General features: G+C 33.9%; 1 protein-coding gene across 4 annotated transcripts; it reads left to right on the forward strand.

Annotated features, from left to right (window-relative positions):
* Positions 1–772: 772 nt before the first annotated feature.
* Positions 773–21444, forward strand: LOC6645661 (ral guanine nucleotide dissociation stimulator-like 1). 4 transcript variants are annotated; one of them, XM_023177359.2, is made up of 6 exons: positions 5363–5951; positions 11768–12421; positions 18043–18144; positions 18235–19161; positions 19233–19385; positions 19464–21444. In XM_023177359.2, the coding sequence occupies exons 1-6, from the start codon at positions 5949–5951 to the stop codon at positions 20607–20609; spliced, it is 2985 nt and encodes a 994-aa protein (XP_023033127.1). In that variant the 5' UTR covers positions 5363–5948; the 3' UTR covers positions 20610–21444. The 4 variants fall into 4 exon arrangements, with proteins under 4 accessions (XP_023033129.1, XP_023033127.1, XP_023033128.1 ...); XM_023177360.2 differs by having other exon boundaries at positions 18238–19161; XM_023177361.2 differs by lacking the exons at positions 5363–5951; positions 11768–12421 and adding an exon at positions 773–1065 and having other exon boundaries at positions 19464–21443.
* Positions 21445–22439: the final 995 nt, after the last annotated feature.

Below are 22439 nucleotides of genomic sequence, written 5' to 3' on the forward strand. Positions count from 1 at the left end.
ATATAAAAAAATTCGGAGAGCATAATCTTTGTACAAAACATTGTTTAGAGACAATTTTTAAGTTACGAAGCAAAGAGAAGTTATAAATGTATTGAAAACAATGAAAGCTTCTCTTTACCATTGCATACTTTAGGGAGCAAAACTCCCCCTCGTTTCACAGCTCTTAGTCCGCGAAGGCCCTTAAGTTGTCAAGAGTTTTCCACAAAAAATTGTACACTCTGTTATGGCCCACTGTTCACTGTGGCGTATGTAACTTTTGTCTAATATCGTAAATCAGCTGCACGGTCCATTCAAACTACATTTTTCAGCTAGCTTAAGTAATGGGTGGAGGTCGCGCCAAGTCGCTATGGTTTTGAATACTTTTCCTGTGTCTCTCTCTCTTGGTTTTTGTTGGTTTCGGTTTTTTATTTTTTTGGCTTTTTTTTTATTGACCATTTCATTTACGTTGGGGGGCACTTTCCTTTAGACTGACTGACCGTCTGACAGACGGACAAACAGACATACATAGGTATGCGTGCATGTATGTATGTGTGTGTGTGTGTATAGACTGATGGACGTACATAAATGTAGAAAACGCGTTTAACTTGGAATGGTTTTCACTGATTTATTTTCGTTGTCGCTTTCTTACTTACAGTTGAAATTTGTGTCGCAAAGCACGATTGCAAGTTTGGTCGCATCCGCCTGTGCCAACATCAGCAGCAGCAGCAGCAGCAGCAACAACAACACACTAGTTGCACAATCACAACATATATATATCTACATATATGTATGAAATATAAATAAATAAAAATCAAAACACGTGTATCTTCGTCTTTGTCTTGATCTTTGTCAACGCTAGTCGTTAGTCAAAATGCGTGTATCCAACAGATCAAAAAAGTCATCAGATCCAGCAATAGCTACAGCAACGGCAACTGGAATTGCATCTCACCAAAGTCTAAGCACGCATATTGAAGATAAAGTTAAAGTAATTGCACCAGCTGGCCATCATCATCATCATCGTCATCATCTCCAACGTCATTATCAACAGTGTGGAGTATAATGAGTCAAAATGTGGCAGATAGTTTGGTGAGTAGTAGAAAGTACACATCATATATGTACATTTGTATGTATGTATATAACTCTGGGAAACTCAAATTAAGTGGAAAGCAAAAAGCGTATCTCAAGCTTAGATCTCTAAAGGGCTTAAGCATGAAATCTTTTTAATTTATTTTTTTTTTGTGTCTGCTGCTAATTGTTTGGCTTAATATTGACTTTAAAAAAGTCTTTGAACTGGTTTATTTTGGTATTTCTGCATTTAAATTTGTTAATTGTGTGCTAAACATTTCCATCTCTCTCTTTGCTATAAATATTTCGAATGTGAAATCTATTTGCTTACAGCATTAAGCCAAGTTAACATAAAACATACAAAAAGATGCACAAATAGCCAATTCAATATCTTTTGATATGCAATATGTATCCAAATTTAGGTATAAAATCATTTATAAAGCACTAAATAATTACTTTCAATTGGAGAGAAACTTTTACAATCTAGAGACAATATAACTATTATTTTAAGCGTTAGCTATTATGAATATTGAAATGCGTTTGACAAAAACAAAACTATTCAAAATTTTATACCCTTACCCATTTGTATGTATAAAATTTAAAAAAAAGGAACTTATTTTTATAGGGCGATTTTTACTTTTTTCCCCGAACTACAATGTATTTAAATAATAATAATAATAATATTTATGTATTTTGTTTTTATAATTTTATAATATGGCCTTCAAATCGTTTTTCATTGTCTTGATAATTAATCAATTGACGTTATTAAGGTCCCCCAGTTTGTTTTCAAATACTTTATCATGTATATATTTATATATGTATATACAAATATGTATATATCTACTATATACATATATGTTTACCCACCTCTGGGGACAAAACAAGACAAAACGTATAAATTGCCTCGCTTACGTAAATGAACGTTTATTAATTTTTGTTTTCTTTACTTTTTTTTATTGCTATTAGTGTTTATATTTTCATTGATTTCTCTTTCTTTAATAGCAATGTTTGTTACAAAAGACTTGGAGACAATGTGTGTCTGTATTTGTATGTGGGAAAGGGGGGGGGGGGGGGGGGGGTATATTCCAATTAACATAATTATATCATAAAGTTTTGGGTTCACGTGTTTCCACGACTTGACTTCCCATACCGAAAACAGGTAAAATGCCTAAAGATGATCATCAATAATATTATACGTATGGTAGCGAAACATTTTTTAAAATTTTTTTGGTGAAAATCTGACAAAGTTGTTTTATTCAGGTTCAATTTTTGAATGGAAAATCTATTAAATCACTTGTTATATAATAAAAGAAAATGTAAATTAGAAAAAAATGCTTGTATTAAAATTAAAGATGTGGGAAATATAATAATCAAATTTTCAAAACAGTTGTCTTTCAGTTTTCCAAATTGACTTTATACATACATATGTATTTATGAACTGGAAATCAACCGATACATATAGATACTATGTATATTTCATTTGGGTTTTTGTTTTTGCAACAAGATGTTTTTAAATTTTCACATATTGCTATTTTGCTTTGATTACAACAATCCTTTTACTTTGATGGTTAATTTTAACAAATTTAAACCAAATTAAATGTGTTCAAGATCTTTTCTGGGAATCGCCATCCTATTCATGTAAAAGGAGAAAGTGATTCCCATAAATATATATTAATATTCAACCAACAAACTTGTTTTAGTTGTAGAGACAGTCACCATGGGATCACTTAGGAAACAGGACATAAAAGGAACCTGCAGTACCGGCCGGCAAGCTGCAAGGTTAAAGTTAGAAAAAATCTTTATAGCCAGATCGTTTGTTTTAATATACATACATCCTTTGGAATTTAATTTGTTAAGAGATAATTTCACTCCACTGTCAAATCATGTTTCAGACTCAATAACAAATGACATTTCCTTTTAGATTGAAATGCATTTCAATTGTTAAGCTTTAAAAATGTTGCCACACTGTTGAAAAATTATAGGCAAGCCAAAAATAATAAATGAAGTAAGTAAGTCGTCTCGCCGACTTGGGTATACCATACACCAGGTGAAACAAATATTTAAAATTTCGAAAACCAAATGTATGTCTATTAAATTGTTTTAACATGCCCATACCATATGCTATCTCGCTCACTCTACAAACACACGAGCACTCTAGCGCCGCCGCTAGCCAACGGCCAATTCTGCCCTTATGGGCATACGTATATTTTGCATGTTTCTAGTCCGATTTCAATCAAATTTGGTAGTTTGATAGAAATAGATAAGATTTATTAGACTGCCAAATTTGATCGCGATGGTCGAAAAATTGCAAGAGCCAATCGGTTTTTTCTAAATTATGGAGGCGTAAGTGGGCGTGGCAACATGTTAAAATATATATATTCTGCGCGCATACTAAGCCAATATACATACTAAATTTGGTGACTTTAGCTTTGTTAGTTTTCGAGAAAATCTGTTTTGTTTAATTTTCGGGGGCGGAAATGGGCGTGGCAAAATTTTAAAATAGTCAATATATGTGCGTCTATTAGGCTAGCTTACATACCAAATTTAATGTCGGTAGCTTTCATAGTTTTTAAGAAAATCAGAGTTATGTAAATTCCGGGGGCGGAAGGGGGCGTGGCTAAAAGTTGGAACAATTATTTTCTGCGCGCTAACTAAACGAGTATATAAACCAAATTTGATGTTTCTATCTGCTATACTTTTTAAGAAAAACAGTTTTATGTAAATTCTGGGGGCGGAAGGGGGCGTGGCAAAAATTTGAAACAAACTCGATAAGCGTACATACTACACGAGACTGCATACTGCAATTTGGTGGCTCTAGCTCTTATAGTCTCCGAGATCTAGGTGTCCATACGGACGGACGGACGGACGGACATGGCTAGATCGACTCGGTTTTTGATCCTGATCAAGAATATATATACTTTGTGCGGTCGGAGATGCTTCCTTCTGCCTGTTACATACATTTTGGCGACTTTAATATACCATTTCACCCTATGGGTGTATGGTATAAAAATAGGGGGTTAGCAATTTAAAAACATTTAACAGAATGAACAGAGGGAAAAGCCCGATTTCGTATTAATATTCTCACGATCCGATACATTTTTATAAAAGAAACGCGCATGAGAGCAAGAGAGATGCGGGATACGCCGACGCAATTAAACTGTAATCAATTGCCGCTTAAACCACCCTCACTACGGAGAGATGGAGAGACAAAATGGATAGACAGAGAACATAGAGAGAGAGCTAGAATGAAAGCTAGTTAGTGCTGTTAGTTAGCAGTCTGTTATTTAGCAGACTCAAAAATGAGTAAAATTTACCCTTTTTAAACAAATATATATTTACTTTGTTGAGAAGTTTGTTACTTATTGATGGATTTAATACTTTTACATTTAATTTTAATAGATATGTATTTATTATTACGTCAACAAACTTAATCGAACAATTTTTTCGAATATTTAAATAAAAGTAATTTACTTTTCGTAGCTTAATTTATTATTGATATAATTTCAAGTAAATTTTTGTTTTGTTATTTGAGACAAATCTAACAAGGATCTAGAAAATATTTTCCAAAAGTATTCCATCGAAATATTAAGATTTTTAACGCGTCATTTTTGACGGGAGCTTTTTTTTATTATTTATTTAAATTGCCCGACGACTTCGAAAATGCATTAGTAAGGCGTGAGGACTAGCGAAAAAGTAAAGTAACAGTTGCATGGGAATCATATTAAAAAGGTAAAACTTCAATTGCACTCTAAATATTTGAAAGCTATATAAACTCAAAAAGCCCTTTCATTATCCCATCCCTTTCGATATGGGATCGACCATTATCACCTTGCTTACCTCCCTTGTAAGTCTTTAATGTGAGTTTATGGCATTTTCCAGCAAAGAATGAAAATTCAAAAGGGTATACAAAAGTCGATGCAAACAAAAATTGGCTCAGTGTACAATGGGGGAGCGAGAACGAATCGTTCTCTCAGGCAGCAGCGGCAGCACGACATTCTATTCCTCTGCCTGTGTGCGTTTTCGACAGTTGTTGGCGGCGGTTGTGTGCTCCTCCGTTTCAGCCAGAGAGCTAACATATTTGTGTGTGTCCCGTGCGCGCGCCCTTCCCGCCCACCCTCACAATCAACAAAAAATAAAAAATTTAAAACCGACAATTTTGTGTGTGCGTTAATTCCTTTTGGTTTTTGTTTTTTTTTTTTAAATGTTTTTATAATTATTATTTCTTGTGGTTTTTGTTCAAATAAAAATAAAAAAAAAACAAAAACTTGAGCAAAACAGAGAGAAAAAAAAACAAAAAAGAAAAAAAAGAGAAAAAATCCGAGAAAAATGCATAAGAAATTGTTTTTGTCTGACATCTCATATGCGAGATGCACAAAGTGATTAATAAAGGGGAGCAGCTAACAGAAGAAAAACGGTTTTAAAAAGAGCGAAAATAGAATAAGAAGGAATCAGCGACTAGAGGAGGACCAGCGACCAGGCCCGACCAGGCTAGGCCAGACTTACTCTGTCTGTCAATTGAACGTAGTGCAACGAACCCTTGATACGGCTGTATAGCAGAGCAGGGGGTTGCACCAAGGATCCGTACACGGACACGTACCCCACCACCACCATCACCAGCAATACTCCTGTGTATATGTGTGCGTGTGTGTGTGTGAGTGCTGTGTGGGTTGACTCATCAGCAACGACAACAATAACAACATCATCATCATCGTCATCCTCAACATCATCATCCCGGGAGCTACTACTACAGGCTAAACAAAACAACAGAACAACAACTGAGAAAGAGAGAAGGTGGCACTGTGGTCTATAAAAGGAGCAATCGGAATATCGATTTTGTTTTTCCTTCATTTTTGAACGGTCATAAATTACCAAAGAGAAGCAATTTTCACAACAGTTAATCTCAAATGGTAAAAAAACATAACTAAACTAAAAACAATATCTAAAGACAAAGGCGCGCATATGTATGTATGTATGTATGTGTGTATTAGCAAAATGTAATTAAAATCAGTCGATAGGTCAGGAAACTCTCAATGAAAATCATCTAAGAACAAAATTAGTTCTTCATTTCAATCTGATGGATAACCTAAATCATTGAGATAATATGAACATCCCCCACCAGGAACATACATGAGTGGGTGGTGGATGGTTTGACTCAATGGACCATCGCAGTGAGCTGCTTAACAAAGAACAACAAAAAACAATCCATTTGTCTAGAACCTACATCAATTTAATATTTACTATAGGTACATACTTACTTACTATGCGCGCCTTTGCATTAATACAGAATCCGAAAGTGTTTTTGTACTTGATTTTTTTCGAATTGTGTATTTTGCTTTGACTCATCAATAGTTACCTATGGCTGTGTGTGTGTGTGTGTGTGTGTGTGTGGGTGTATGTGTGACATGGAATATTTACCCATGGGTGTGTGGTTTAAGTTTACTCGATATATGACAACTTTAATGTTATTTACACTTGGATAAAAATACGATTATTGGCTTTGAGCACTTATCTTATTCGACCACAACAAAGAAATTGTTTTCTTTTTTTTCTTAAGTAAATAAATTAATGGCATGCAGTAGCCGAGGACCTTTTATGACCTCATAGCAGGACTAGAAGTATCTAATTGAAATGGTATATACTAGGTATATTATATACACACACATGTACCTGTTAGGTCACTGTCTTAACCTAGTTAGATAATTGAAGAAATATAAAAGGACTTATAGAATATCCTACAATAGATTTTAAAATTAATTAATTAAAGGGTAATAAACCTTTTCCCCTTTATTTATTAACCTTTTAGCAGTGCAGACAATTGCTAGTCTCTTTGCTGGGGTATTTTATATGTACATACAAGGACATAGCTTAATGGGTCATCATATAAGATGGTTAGAAAAAATAGACAAAAACTAAAGATAGTTTAGGCAGTAAATACTAACTAAATTTCTAGCTAATTTATACAATTGCTGCCTACAAAAAAGAAATTGCTCAAAAGGGTGAAAAAGAGCTAAAGTTATCAAGAGAGTAGCCAGGATTCGAGTTAGGGGAGGCAATCCAAGAAATTTGATCTTAAATTGAATGAGTTCTTCGAAAAATGTATAAAATTGAACACTCTAGGGGGTGGCAGATTTCCTGCCATGACCAGACCTGGCTACGCCCTTAATAGTTCTACCAATAGTCAAAACTGGAAATCATCCGGACAAAATAGAGGTTTATTAGAATATTAATCAGTCTTGACAAAATATTTTAAACAATGGATTTAATTCCAAATTTCCTAATATTTTCAACTACTTAGATATATGTACATATTTAAAGTCTTTAATTTGTTTATGGAAGTGTACTTTCTTTGTTGATATTATAACAAATTTGAGTTGGTGATTCAAAAATGACAAATAATAATGGGAAAACAACGATTGATAATGCTATTCTTGTTCAAAGCCTGATTCCATTTAAAAACAATCATTAATTATTTAGTATATATTAGTAAGGGTTTCAAAATGACAAATGATCATAATATATCCATACATATATTTCCATATAATCAATTCGTATTTTTTTGAAAAAGTAGTCATTCAAATTAACAAAAAAAAAATTGAATAAGGCATGCAAAGTATACTGAAATTCAATATAATTTTGTCATGATATTTATTTAGTTTTAATATAGATATTCAGATTTGTATATGCTATGATAAGTTTTGATTTATCTCATCTAATGAATTCGTTAAATCTTCTCCTAACTTTGGGCATAATAACAAGTATTAGATATTTATACTTACAGTTAGTCTGATACTTAATCTAAATAAAGATCAAGATTCGAAAGATTTCAAGGATAAATTATGTGGCGAAAGCCATTCTTAGGTTTCATCTAGAGAAATTCTTTAAGTAGCTCTCTTAATTGACTTTATATGGTAAATTTTTTTTGTAAAGTCTTTTCGAACATTGGTTTTTTTTGTATTTGTTTGTTTTTATGTTGATATTTTTGTATCCGCTTTGTATAGCGGATGTGGTTTCATAAAGAGTGAGGGAGAAGCAGATGGAAAGAGTGAAACAGAATGATAGGGAAAAATATGGATTGAGTGGGGGGGCCGATCGGGGAGGAGGCATCTCTTGTCAAGCTGAGTGCGTCGGATGCACTCAAATGTAACTGACATTCACAGTCAGAGTCATTTAGTCAGTCAGTCAGACATGAGATGAAAGAGAGAGAGAGAGAGACATAGCTGCCGCCGCTGCGAGACTTGAAACGTTTTTAGTTTCAATTTATTTTTATTTTGTTGTTTTGTTTTGTTTTGTCTCCTATAGTTTTTAATTTTGTTTTGCATTTATTTTGCTTTATTTGACTTCTGTTTTTCTCTGTTGCAATGTTGGACGCCAACAACCCGTGCCAGTCAGTCAGTCAGTCAGCCAGTCACTCACTTGGTTAGTCAGGCGGTAGAGGCGGCAGGTCTTTGGGGTCGTCTATAAAAATAGAGAATCCCATAACCACCTTCTTATGCCCCACCACCCTCCACCTTCCCCCGTTAGCGGTCCACTCCTTCATTCATTTGACCATCAACTTTGATGTTGGCTTGACTTGGCTTCGTTTTTTTTCAGCTTTTTGTTTTCGTTACGTTTCCTTTCTGTTGTTGTTATTTTATTTGCGCTATTCTATTTTTGCAATATCTTTTCTGTGGGCATTCAATTAGAAATCCCCCTTAATGTTGTTCCTCCTACACACACGTTTAGCTGGAAAAGCCTTAGCTATCGAAAGGTCAGAATGTTCGTCCACTTTGCTCTATATATAGACAGATGATGTGGGCTCCCGCATGATCATCATCATCATCATCATCATCATCGACATCGACATCGTCATCATCGGCATTATCATCAACATCAATTTGCCATAATTTTAGTTCATTTCTTTATAATTGAGGCGCGAGAGTCTAAGTTTTGACAATACATACTATATAATAATGGGTTTGGGTATTTTTGTGTGTATACATACATATGTATGTTGTTGGAATGAGAGATGTTGGGTGGTGGGTTGAAGGTATTATTCTCTGATGAATCATGCATTTGTAAAACGAAACGAAACGAAATGAAACGAAACTTTATGCAAATGATTCAAAAGGTGTTTTTTTTTCTGTTTTTTTGTTTGTTATTGTAATTCGAGTTCTGAGCTCCGAGCTTAAAGCACTGAGAATGAGTGCAATGTATGTACATATCGATGAGAAGGGCAGGGCATAAATATGTACTTATATACACAGAGATAGGCACATATGTATATGTACATATGTAGATGGAGAAACCCATGGCAGGTCATTCATTGTTTCACTGATATATGGGTCTAGGTTTTAGCGCTACTCAAAACGCATAGGATAGAGATTAAGCGTGAGAAATGAATAGATTACGCGTTCGACTTTGAATTCAAACAATATACATATATGTATGAATAAGTATTATGCTATTTTTAATGCACTGTAATATTCTATGTATATATAAAGACTTGATCTCATAATGTTAAGTCGTCTGGGCTTTTCAATTCTTCACTTAACTTAAGCAATTGGATATGAAATGGTGCCTAGGCACATCATGGAACGTGCCTGATTAGATGGCAATTTGATGTATTATTTTATGCCCGATTTAATTTTATTATATATACATATGTACATATGTATATGTATATGTGATTTGTGGATTCGTTTTGGGGGGTTTGCAATATATAATTTGATATTTGTGCTTTATATCCAAGCACGTTCCGGGCAAAACGTTAAATCATTCATTCGTATATTCATTCATTCGTTCCATCTTACGCACGTCTGACCTGGACCTGGATCTGGACCTGAACCTGTATCTGGTCTTGAACCCATATCCGAAAGTCCGCAACGAGATTGAGTGCGACATTTTACCATATGCAAGAAACAACTTATGTAATTGCCTAGTTAAGAGAGAGAGAGAGAGCAGGTCATCTGGAAATTACCTTTTTTTCTTTGTTTTTTGCTTGGCCTAAATTTATGGTTTAACTCGAATGTAAATGGTCTTGAATAGTAGTGCGAGGAGGCAGGTCCATCATCATCTTTTCTTCATCTCTTTGTCACTAGTTCGTTGTACCAGAAACTCTAGCCACACCCCCCTTTTGGCCCCTTTTCCCCACTTCATTTTACCCCAAACAGGCAACAACGAAAAGAAAAAAAAAAAAAAAATAGCCCATAAAAATAGTGAGAGAAAAAGGAAAACGCAACGCAGTTTCCGCACAAGGGAAAACAAAACTAAAAAAAAATGCCAATTAATATTTTTATACATAAGACAAAGTTTAGATACTCTATACAAATCAGTAAATAGTTGAATTATAAAAAAATAATATAGGTACATATATATACCTATTAAAGTAGTAAATTTTATATGTAATGTTCTATTCGCCCTTTTTTTGTTCAACTTTTCTATAGTTCCAATCATAAATACTAAAGCAGTTTCTTGCAAATCTTCCCATTTAATTTTTTTTTTTATTAATCTTTTAAGAGTTATCAATATAGTACTTACCATTTTTTTTTGTAATTTTTCAATGGTAACAAAGAATTATCCTTCCCAAAAAGAAAACTAAAGTTGAAATAAATAAAGTAATGTGATAAATAATCATTTCAAACTTAATTGATTTATTATGAATGAATCCGTCTATAAAAATCATAACTTAGTGATGTGATTTGATCCTTCGATAGAGAAAAAAGAAGTGAATCCAACAAAAGAATAATAGATATAATATGTCAATCCTTGAAAACAAAGATTGTTTTTAATGAACAAAAGGATTAAGAAGTAGCCTTGGCGCAGGTGAAAGGATATTAAAAATGTCTACAAAACTTGCTCAATCCTCAATCTAAACCCAAATATGGTAATCAGTATTGCCTTCCATGATGATAGAGTATTTCTGTTTTAAGAAATGAACATTTTTTGTATGGCAAAATGGGCGTGAGACACTAACAATACTAAATACTAGCAACAACAACAATAATAATAATAACTTCCTGGAAAAGTTAAGCATACCTATTTGGGTGGTATATACTATTTTAAGTTATTTATACAAAACCAGAGAAACGGAGAGAGAGTGAGAGAGCCTTAAAACAATGTAAAATTGTTAAACAAAAACACGGCATTAATAGATAATTCAGCAGAGAGGAGGGGTGTTTGGGGGGGAGGGGTTGGAAAGCCATATAACCAAATATGGATAGTTCAAATGAGTCGAGACGATATGACGATAAAACGCGACGAGACGCCACTTGAAGCACAAATGTCGAGTTGTCAAAATTGACTTTTATGTTGCTTGTTTGTTGATACTTCAATTGTTGTTCAGTCTATTTATGTTCCAAAAACAAAAAACAACAAAAAACAAAAAAGGCAACAAGAAAGAAAAAACAGCTGAACAAAATGAGTGTTGATTGTGTGAGCTCGCTCGATGGCTGCGAGGGTGGTGGGTGAAGAGGTGCTTGGTGAGACTTGTCTCCCCAAAGTCTTAAATCGTATCCAAGGTCAGGGGCTCAAGTGTGCGCATGTGTGAATGAACTGGTTAGAGCGAAGAGTATACGAAAATCCAATTGAGAGTTGAGGGCCAATGTCAATCAATGAACCAGAACCATCAAAAAAAAAAAAACACACACAAAAAATACACAAAAAACCAAAATCAAGTACAAAAACATATACCGGGTTTCGAAATGATTTATAATTGCAAATGAAAAACGAAACATAAAATTTGCAGAATTTCACAAGCCAAGCAAACTGTAGTTGCCCACATAGCCATCATCAACACCAGCAACACCAGCAACAACAACAGCAGCAGCAGCAACAACAACAACATCTACAAAAGCAGCAGCAACAACATTCATCACAGCCAAAGTCCACGCTTATTAAAAGTCACACTTGTGCCTATCAGCTGCAAGATTTAGCTGGCTACAATCGTGCCCTGATGCCGCCATTGGATAACACCGATTTCAGCAATGCATGGCGACATGTCAACAATAATACTCAACACAAGACATGTGCCTATCATCAGAAGCAGCAGCAGCAGGAGCAACAACATCAGCCCCATTATCACTATCAACAGCAACAGCCGCTGTATCATCATCACACATGTCCGCGTCAAAAAAAGAAATCATCAACCCCACAACCACCCACCACGCCCACATCCTTTTGCCAGCAGAGACGGTCACGTTCCGCATCGGCCAAGGCAAGAAGGAATAGCTCGTATCACTCCAATTCCTATGATGATTTGGATGCCACATCGGCGGTGGTCAATGCCGAACGAAAAGTGGTGGCCAGCCTTAAGTATCTATGCGCCTGCACGGGGGCCACACTGCGTAATTTATCAAAGAAGACCAAAGATTTACATGCCAAGAAATATACCTATACAAAGGTAAATAAATTCGAAATTTAAATCCATATATGTATTTATGTAGGTACAATGTACATGCATATGTTTCGGTTTCTTTTTGATTATCTTTCGGTTACGGTTTGGGTTTTGTATGTGCCAGGCATCGCCTTGCAGTGATGTCGCCTCGGCCTACAATGATGACATGATTGAATGAAGGAATGGAATGGAATGCATGGAATGGTCGTCTGAGTCACTGACACTGACATGTATTTTGCGATTTTATTTTTTTATGATGTTTACTTAATTGTTTGGCCATTTAACATTAATTAATTGTACAAGTTGCATGCAACATTGCACCCGCCATGCACCTTTATATGGTGTGTATGTTGCTTGGGACTCTCTCTTTAATGGGAGTAATACCATATACCTGGTAATAGTATCAGAAATTTTTGAAAATCAGTATTCTGACCATAAAACTTGCCACGTTATGTATATAAACAGTTCTTAATTTGATTTTCAAACGTAAGAGGATTTGATGTCCTTTTAATAGTTTAGGAAACTTTTTCGGTTGACTATAGTCTATATACAGTAGAAGGGGACCGACGATTTTCGCACTTTTGTTTAATTAGACATTGTAAAACATCATTTTGAATATATTTACAAACATAATTTGATTGTTCATTTTTTAGTTATTATATTTGCAACATTTTTAGTTTATGGGGGAAAAAAAAAGTGTGTTGTGTATTCTTTTCATGGCTCAAACAAATATGTTTCATAAAATGTTTTCGAAAAGAATGTTGGGAATATTAACATTAATCATAATGTTAAGTGAAATATTATTTCCTTTCTGTTCCTTTATTTTGACGCAAATATGTACATTGAGAGCGTGAGAAAGGCAGAGGCAGAGGGAAGAAGGGCAAGATATTGAGATTGAGAGAATTCTGCTGGTATAATGCGTCATTAATTAAACAACAAAACAAATGAAGCAAACATATGTACAATAATATATTGTATACTTATATACAAACAAGAAAAAAAAAAATGTACATACATATAACTGTTGAGAAGCAGCCGGTAGCAACATTTAAACACAGAGCAACAAAACACAAAAATTGCCAAATAAATAACAAATAAATTAAATAAATACACATACACACACACACACACGCACACAGACAATTTTCGTATATTTGGGTTTTTGTTTTTGGCATCGGCATCTGCCGACAAGAAACCAAGAAAAAAAATCGTCGCTGGCTGATCTTATGCATGCCTCATGAGTAGGAGACATGCAAACGGAATTGATTAAAAGTTGCCTTCACATTGTATATGTATTATATATATATATATATATATATATATATAGCATAGATTTCCGATGTATCTGCGCCAGTGTGCAAAAAATTCAAATATAAAATACAAACAGTGCTCAATTAAACCTAAGCACGCTACAATTAAACGAAGAAAAAACCCAAACACAAACATACATATACACACATTTTAACCGATCATGTATATATATGCATGTATAATATGATTATCAATTTCCGTGAATTAAACTGAAAAAATAACAAAATTTCATTTTAAAAACTTAAGACGCAAAGGCTTTAAACAAGAAACAAATCTTTCTAGTTTCCTATGTTACAGAAATTTTCAAAGATAATCTCAAATCTAGGTCTGTTATCGATTTAAGTTGTAAAATTGATTCAATTTCCAAGACCCTTTTGAGTTGGAAATTTGCCTTTAAATGTTTTAAAAAGTTAAACGAATCAGATTAAGTGGACTATATGGACTTATTAATGACAGACATCGATTCCAATTCCGACAGAATTTATTCCGAATTGAAAACGAAAACAGCCCAGCATTTTTTTTAAAAGGAAAAGATTTAAGAGTGTATGTTTTTTGAAATTTCTACGTTGGCATTTTAGTTGCAAAACTAAACTAGTTGTTCAATATAAACTGTGAATTGTGGCCCTTGTTAGTTTCTGTAACTAAGTTATATTAATCCATAGAGGTATACGCCTTATATTAAATGTGTATTGACTAGATTATGTATTATCTTTATGTTCATATTTTTCTATTTTGCAAACATTTGGTGGAATTTTTTAAAAGCAGCTACCACAAATTTCCAGCCAATTTTCTTTTTCTATTTCACAGTTCTCTTCATTGTTTTCTTTTGTTTTTTTTTGTGTTTGTGTGTTTTTGTTTTTGGCAAGGCCATTTGAAATATTGTACTGGAAATATTTCAGCTGTTTCCAGGCATCTCGCACTTTAAAAACTTAAATTTATGCACAATTACAATACAAAACGAAAACGCAACAAACACTTTTTGACCACTTAAGTGTTTTTTATTTTATATTTACGAAATACAGAAAACTTTTACGAAATGAGGCCGTAACAAAAGCCAAAAACAACACAGAAACAAAATAAAAAAATGAAGAAAATTATAACAAAACATTTAAACAAATTTCTTACCCCACACAGTCACAGGTATATAGGTACTTATAAAATTAATGTAACGGGGAGGATAGGTGCTTCTTGAATATAAACCATAGACACACTATAATTTTAAATTATTGTGTAATTTTAAATCAAATTTTAGTTAACTTGTGTGATATTTAAGTTCAACAAGCTCAATATATACATTATTTAGAATTACAATATGCCTTTAGATACTCTAATTCAATTAATTCACTTAAATTTGATAATCGTTTTTCGATAAATCGATAAATTTCGATAAAGACAACAAATCAATTTTAATTTTATTATTGAAGATCACTTCAAGTTCAATAAGCTCTATATGTATGTATATGTATATATCGAGTGGTTTTAAATGATTCAATTCAGATATTTCACTTAATTGTAATAATCGACATTCGATAACTCTTGATAGGTTATAGTTAACAAATTAAATTTTTGGTAATTTGTTTGATTTTTAAGTTTAACAAGCTCAATCTGGATATTATTACTAAATATCTTGTGGCTTTAAATGATGCAATTCAGGTAATTCACTTTTATGTGGTAATCGACGCTCTAGATAGGTCATCGATAACAAATAAAATTCGATTGATTCGTTTGTGGGTCTATTTGTGTATTAAAGGGTGTCTTTAAGTCGATTAAAATTTCGTTTTCTATGTATTTTGTTTTGCTTTGATGTAATTAAAGCGCATGCGGGCAATTAATTGGCCGAACATGAAATTCTGTTTGAGTACATTTATATGTATAAACATACATCCATCTATATACATATCTACATACATATTTATGTGTATGTATGTATATATACATATATGTATATACATATCTGGGGGCATGTTTATGTTTCGCGTTTTTCGGGGTCTCATTTGGGGTCAGTCAGTTGTTGTCGCTTGTCTGGTTTGCCTTTGTTGTAATTTGTTTATGATTCTCGTTTGCTTCTGCCTTTTTTTTTTGATTTTGTTTTTGTATTTGGTTTTGGTTTTTCTGAGAGCGGGGGGCGCTTCAGATTGAAATTGTGTGCCCTCTTCATTGTTGTTGTTGTTGTTATTATTATTATTATTGGCTCATGCTTCTCGCATATGTACATATATATGTATATATATGTGTACATATCGTGCATACTTATTCATTCATTCAGTTAAACATTTAATGCCATTTCATGCTCGATCCAACGGCACGCCGATCGTAATCAATTTACACAATATGTGAAAATCTAACATGGACCATTAAAAATGCACAATTTTTTATACATTAACGATAATTAGGTGCAAAAAAATATAAAATAATTTTGTGAGCAATGAAATCGTTTATCAAATATTCAAACATAATTATTTGAATTTGATAAAGGATTCGTCATCTAATAACAATTGCAATTTGAAACTGTTTTGACGACTCTCACAGAATTGTTGTATTAGCTAGGTTTTAATAATGTAGATACATGATTTAGGATAAGAGGTAATATACAACTAATTCTTTATTATACTTTTAAATTATTTTCTGCTGATTCATTTGATAGATTGAAAATAATATGTTGGAATATGTTTGAATATCGTTATTAGAGATATGGTCCTTGTAATAAGCAGACAAATTATTTAATGCAATTGTAGAAACATTCTTCTAGTTTATATGTATTATGATAACAAGACTACCAAAACTCTCGATTAAACAAATTATTGGTTCGAAAAAATTAAGAAAAGAACACTTTCCGTCTACTAAATTAGCCAGCTATTTATTTGGCAATTAAAATACCAGAGTCTATATAAATGTAGCAATCTCTGATCTCTGACAAGTCCAAAACAAATGTGGCGGCTTTTCGCTTTTGGCTTTTTCTCTTTCTTTTTTTGTTTTTCTTTTTGTTTTCAGTACACGGTAACGGAAATGATAGACAGACAAAGTCTGTGGCGAATACCCAACAAAATGAAAAACAAATTTCATTTTCTTTTGCAGAGAGAGAGAGTGAGAGAGTGTGAAACAGGGAAAGCGAAGCAAAAATGAAAAGTTCTTTCATATACAATTTGGCAGAACATTTTTATAGTTCGACATTTCGGAAGACATAATGTTTATATTGGAAATATTTAACAGTTATCGTATCACATTAAAGGAAAACAAATAAAAATCCCAAAACGGAAATTGTGGGCTAAAATTAGATGAATGATAAATTGACACAATACGTTGGCGAGAATGTGTAGCAGTTAGGGCTAGGGTCGGGGGATGCGATGAAATGATGTGGACCACAAGCTTTCATTTCATTTTGTGCTTAACAATGCACTTAATCGATTTTCTCTATATGTACCTACATTTATTCTTTTGCAAGCACTGTAGAAGTATTCTAAAACAGTCTATTCTAGTCCTTTCAATCATGGCACGAGGGTTTCCTTAGAAGGTCCTTCTGTTATAAAAGTTAGAGTCGCCAGCCACACACTTTAAACTTTGGCTAAATTTTGAGTCAAGGAGGAAACTTATATAGAAATTAACAAAGTTTACTAAATTAGATCAAATATTTGAAGTACATGTAGGAATATGTTATCCTTAACAGCATTAAAAGTTAAGTCAAGATATCGATAGCACACACAAAATCGGTACTGAAAGCTATTTCAAATGTATATTCTTCACTGAACGATTGGAAAACTGTATCAAATTAAAAGAACAAAAGGTCGAAAAAATGTCCTAGTAAGATAAACAACGTTATTTCTTAAGCTATTCGAACTAAACTCGCCAATAATTTGTTTTATTTTGTTCTCTACTTTTTTTTAACAAGTTTTGGCGGCACAGAATACCGTAATTCTTAAAATAAAAATCTTGGTATCAAATATTATCATATCGGACATAAACTATATGATATCATTAATACTAATCAAGGCCATGACAAGCTCATAGGCCAAAAGAAAATACCCCAAAAAGAATACCAAACCAGACACAGACATAACAAGAAGTCATAATAATTCCAGTGTTGATGTTAAAATAATTGATATTTAAATATTCAATTGGTGGTTAGCCAGATAGGTAGTCATTAATGGATACAATTACTATCTAGCAGCATGTCAATTAAATCGATTTGGGTTGCTATTAAATGAAATTGGTAGCAAATCAATTCACACAAAACGACGAAGGACAAGGACAAGGGCAAACTGAATCACTTTTCAATCAATTTCACTAATTCATTTCGTTTCCTTAATCAATTTTTATAGCCCACGTGGCGCCTTTGGGGCGAGGAGCACGAAAAGAATGCAATTTTCACCGTCTATCTGAAGAAGGTGCGCTATCATCGACCCACTCCAACGGCCAGTAATGTAAGTAAAATGCTGGAAACAGTTGATAGAATTCAATTAAAATGATAAACTATTTATTTCTTGCTTCCTCCTTCTTACACTATTTTGCAGCAGGACTCGGATGATGAAATCTCTCATTTGGAGTGGGAAACTGTAAGAGTGCGCTTTGTCAAGGCGGCGACATTGGCTCGTTTGGTCGAGGCTTTGGCCACCGATGATGGTGAATTGGAATCGACATTTATAAATGTCTTTCTATCAACCTATCGTACATTCTCAACACCGAAACAAGTATTGAGTTTGTTAACGCAACGCTATGATACCCTGCATGAGGAACATTTGGAGGAGATTAAACAGAATAAACTGAATCCCAGCTATGAGTCACAATCATCGAACCATGAGCAGCATAAAAAGACTCTGGTATCGGCATTGAATGTGTGGTTAGATGGCTTTCCCGAGGATTGGCATGAGGATAATCTGCAGCAGATATTAGCATTTGCCACCAAACGCTTAAATGGTTCCGAATTGTATAAAAAAGTGATTAATCGTTTGGAGCGATTGATTAGACAGTCGGTATATGGTAGTAGTAGTGGTGGAGGTGGTGGAGGAGGTGGCGGTGGATATGTAGGTATGGAAACAAATGGATTACCTTGGCTAGCAGTTGCTGGAGTCACTGGAGGTGGCAATGTACAACAAGCACAATTTATGATGCCACCACATTATGGCTCCACATATGATTTAAGCGAGCAATTTAATGGCCTTTATCTATCCACAATGGGAGGTGGACCCATCTATCGAGGACCAACACATTTTCTACAAGCCTTTCGTTTTCCCCATGTGCCGGTGCGACATTTTGCAGAGCAGCTAACACGCATGGACACGGAATTGTTCAAACGACTGATACCCCATCAATGTTTGGGTCATACATGGGCCAGACGTGACAGTGGGGGTTCTGAGACTGTGGTGGCCACCATTAATCAGTTCAATGCTGTACTATTTCGTGTAGTTTCCAGTATTCTAATTGATCGTCTAAAGCCTCATGTAAGAGATAGAGAGAATGAAGCAGCTAGGAAAATTGTTATAATATTGGTTTTTGTTTCATTATTTTCCAGGAACGCGCCTTAAACATTTCCCGTTGGATTGATATTGCCCAAGAGTTACGTATGCTCAAGAATTTTAGTTCACTAAAAGCTATTATATCGGCTTTAAATTCCAATTCAATATATCGACTTTCAAAAATTTGGGAAGTTCTGCCTAAAGAGCGTGTAAGTTAAGCTTTTTGATTTGATAAACAGTTCAAACAGTTTATATTGATTATTCATTTTTCATTTGTTATCATTTAGATGGAAGTATTTACGGAACTTGCTCGCATCTGTTCGGAGGAGAATAATGCATGGACTTTACGTGAGGTATTAAAACGTGAGGGTACCGCCAAAAACCCTGATCCGGCTAGTGATCAATCAGATCGTCATTTACATAAGATCATTCAGAATTTGGGTACCCAAACGTCACATGGCACAATACCATATTTGGGTACATTTCTCACCGATCTAACAATGATACATACAGCCAATCCAGATTATTTAACCGAAGATAAACTAATCAATTTCGATAAGAAGCGTAAGGAATTTGAGGTGTTGGCACAAATTAAATTATTACAAGGAGCAGCCAATACATACAATTTGCAAGAGGATGCTCTCTTTGATCATTGGTTCGTTTCAATGCCATTGTTTGATGAGAGGGAGGCATTCGCCTTAAGCTGCCGATTGGAGGCACCACGCAAATCGGTGGTTAGTACAAATACATCTCTAACCAATACAACTGCCTCGTCCACGGCCTCCATAATGGGGATGGGGCATAGGAAGACTGATTCCATACACTCCAACTCGAGTAGCGGTGCAGGATCTCAATTCTATTGTGAATTGAATAGCAGTACAAGCTCTCGACACAATTCCCTGGATCGTGACGCTCATCACACATCTCTAATGTCCGCCTCTAGTAGCGTATCCAATTTGTCAATGGATTCGAGTAATTCAGGTGGTCGGCAGTCGGGCAAATTGACGCATTCCCAATCTCTGGGCAATGGCCTCAAGAATGCAGCCAATTTGAATGGCTCATCAAATGGCGGTGGATCGCCACATATCAATGCTCAATTGGTGCAACCAGCCGGTGGTATACCACAATCTGCACCAGATTTCTATATTATTCGTGTTACCTATGAGACCGATAACATTGAATTGGATGGCATTGTATTGTACAAGAGCATAATGTTGGGAAACAATGAAAGAACGCCACAGGTTATACGTAATGCCATGGTTAAATTGGGCTTAGAAGATGATCCCGATCGTTATACATTGGCCCAGGTTTTGCCCGAAAAGGAGCTGGTTATGCCCAAGAACGCGAATGTCTATTATGCCGTTAATACGAATTATAATCTCAATTTTATATTGCGACCACGTAAAGATGAGGGTCTTGGTGGTGGTAGCTAGTCCACAGCCGTGCCCCTATCCCAATTGTGGTGCTTGGGATATGAGGGCGAGGATTAGGCGGCAATATATATATCTATCAATCTATGTGTGTATATATAGTTTATAGACATTGAAAGAACTAAACTATATTAAACTAATTTATTTATTTTGGATCAAGAGTTCGACTTTTCGTCAATTAAGATAACATTTGTAATCTCCTATTATCTGACCCCTCCCCTTTGGACGCCCCGCTAATTTAGAGAGAGAGATAGAAATAGAGAGAGATAGATGCAAAACGAACGAGAAAGAGAGAGAGAGAATTCATTATTGAAAATTATCTAGACTCTTTATAACTGGAATAATTGCTGATATTTATATATATATATATCTATACATATGTCTTTATATACGATTGATATTCGAAAAAAAAACAAAATCAAACACACACAAAAAAAGTGGTACAATAATTTTTGAGGTTTAAATCGAATCGACTCGTTGAATGTATGTACTTTATTTTAACTGAAAAAAACAACTGAAGATAAAACAACAACAAAAAACGAAAAAAATAAAACGTATTTGTATAGATGTCTCTTTTTTTACCCACTGTACGTGTATTATAAATACAAAAACAAAACAAACAATGCCCACACACACACACACACAAAATATACAACAAGTTGTAACTATTTCGTGGAGTGCACAACAGAAAATTGTTTTTTTTTTTGGCGTAAACTTTGTCAACGCTCTCTACACATAATTTTACATATATTTAGAAAGAAAATATAGTTAAGAGAATATTGTAATTGTTTGTACATTAATCGTAAGAAACAAAAACAAACAGAAAATAAAAGTTAGAAATGAAAAACAACAAAAAAAAAAAAAAATAAGAAAAATATAAAGAATTATACATATATACGATATACATACTATATATATATATACATTTATTTAGAATTATACATCTACATCTAAAATATGAGAGCTGTTACAGAAGCAATTTGAAGTAAAATGCAACAAAAATGAAATATTGTGTATATATATACAAAAAACAGAAAAAAGAGAGAAAAAACAAAAAACAAAATGATAATAATAATAATGATGTTCTTTAATTAACAATGGCTTAATGATATGGTAAAGGGTTTCTAATGCCTAACTTAGGGGGTTGTGGAATCCACTTCCTGCGAACACTTATTGATAGCATCAATTAAGTTTAATCTAATGATAGGTAGAGCTACAACAATTCAAATACAAGTTGACTTTTACACATTTTTTGACTCTTTACTATTGGTGGATCTAGAAGACAATCAAAATTTGATGAGTCACTTAATTTGAGAACGAAGTATAATTAAATAGCATGATTGACCACTGAGAAAGTTTAGCTTAACCCTTTCAAATTGGGCATAGAAAATGTCTTAAAGCCAATGAATTGGCAAGCTCCTAACAAAAAAATTGGAACAAAAGTTCTTGTAAATTATCACTCGATGCGTGTGAAATCAAAAACTTTGCGTATTGCAGGTAATTCTTAAGAATGGGCTACCTAGTAAAACAATCTGTTTTATTCTTCAATTTAATAATGTTTTCGGTGTTCCCAAAATGTGAATAAGAAATTTGCATCTGTTATATGTTTGCTGCATAGTTTCATAAAAAAGAGTTTCAATCTATGCCACAATTGAGAATTATAAAGTCAACTAAAACAACTGATTTCTTTAATTTGGAATGGGCTACCGAGTAGGCAGTTTTTGAGTACATTTTTTGGGACTAAATACATATATACAAATACATACTTACATACATATGTATGTATAAAGCATAAATTAATTCAAAATATTAACATAAACTCAAACACCTAAT

Source organism: Drosophila willistoni, assembly GCF_018902025.1.
Source record: "Drosophila willistoni isolate 14030-0811.24 chromosome XR unlocalized genomic scaffold, UCI_dwil_1.1 Seg143, whole genome shotgun sequence".
NCBI lineage: Eukaryota > Metazoa > Arthropoda > Insecta > Diptera > Drosophilidae > Drosophila > Drosophila willistoni.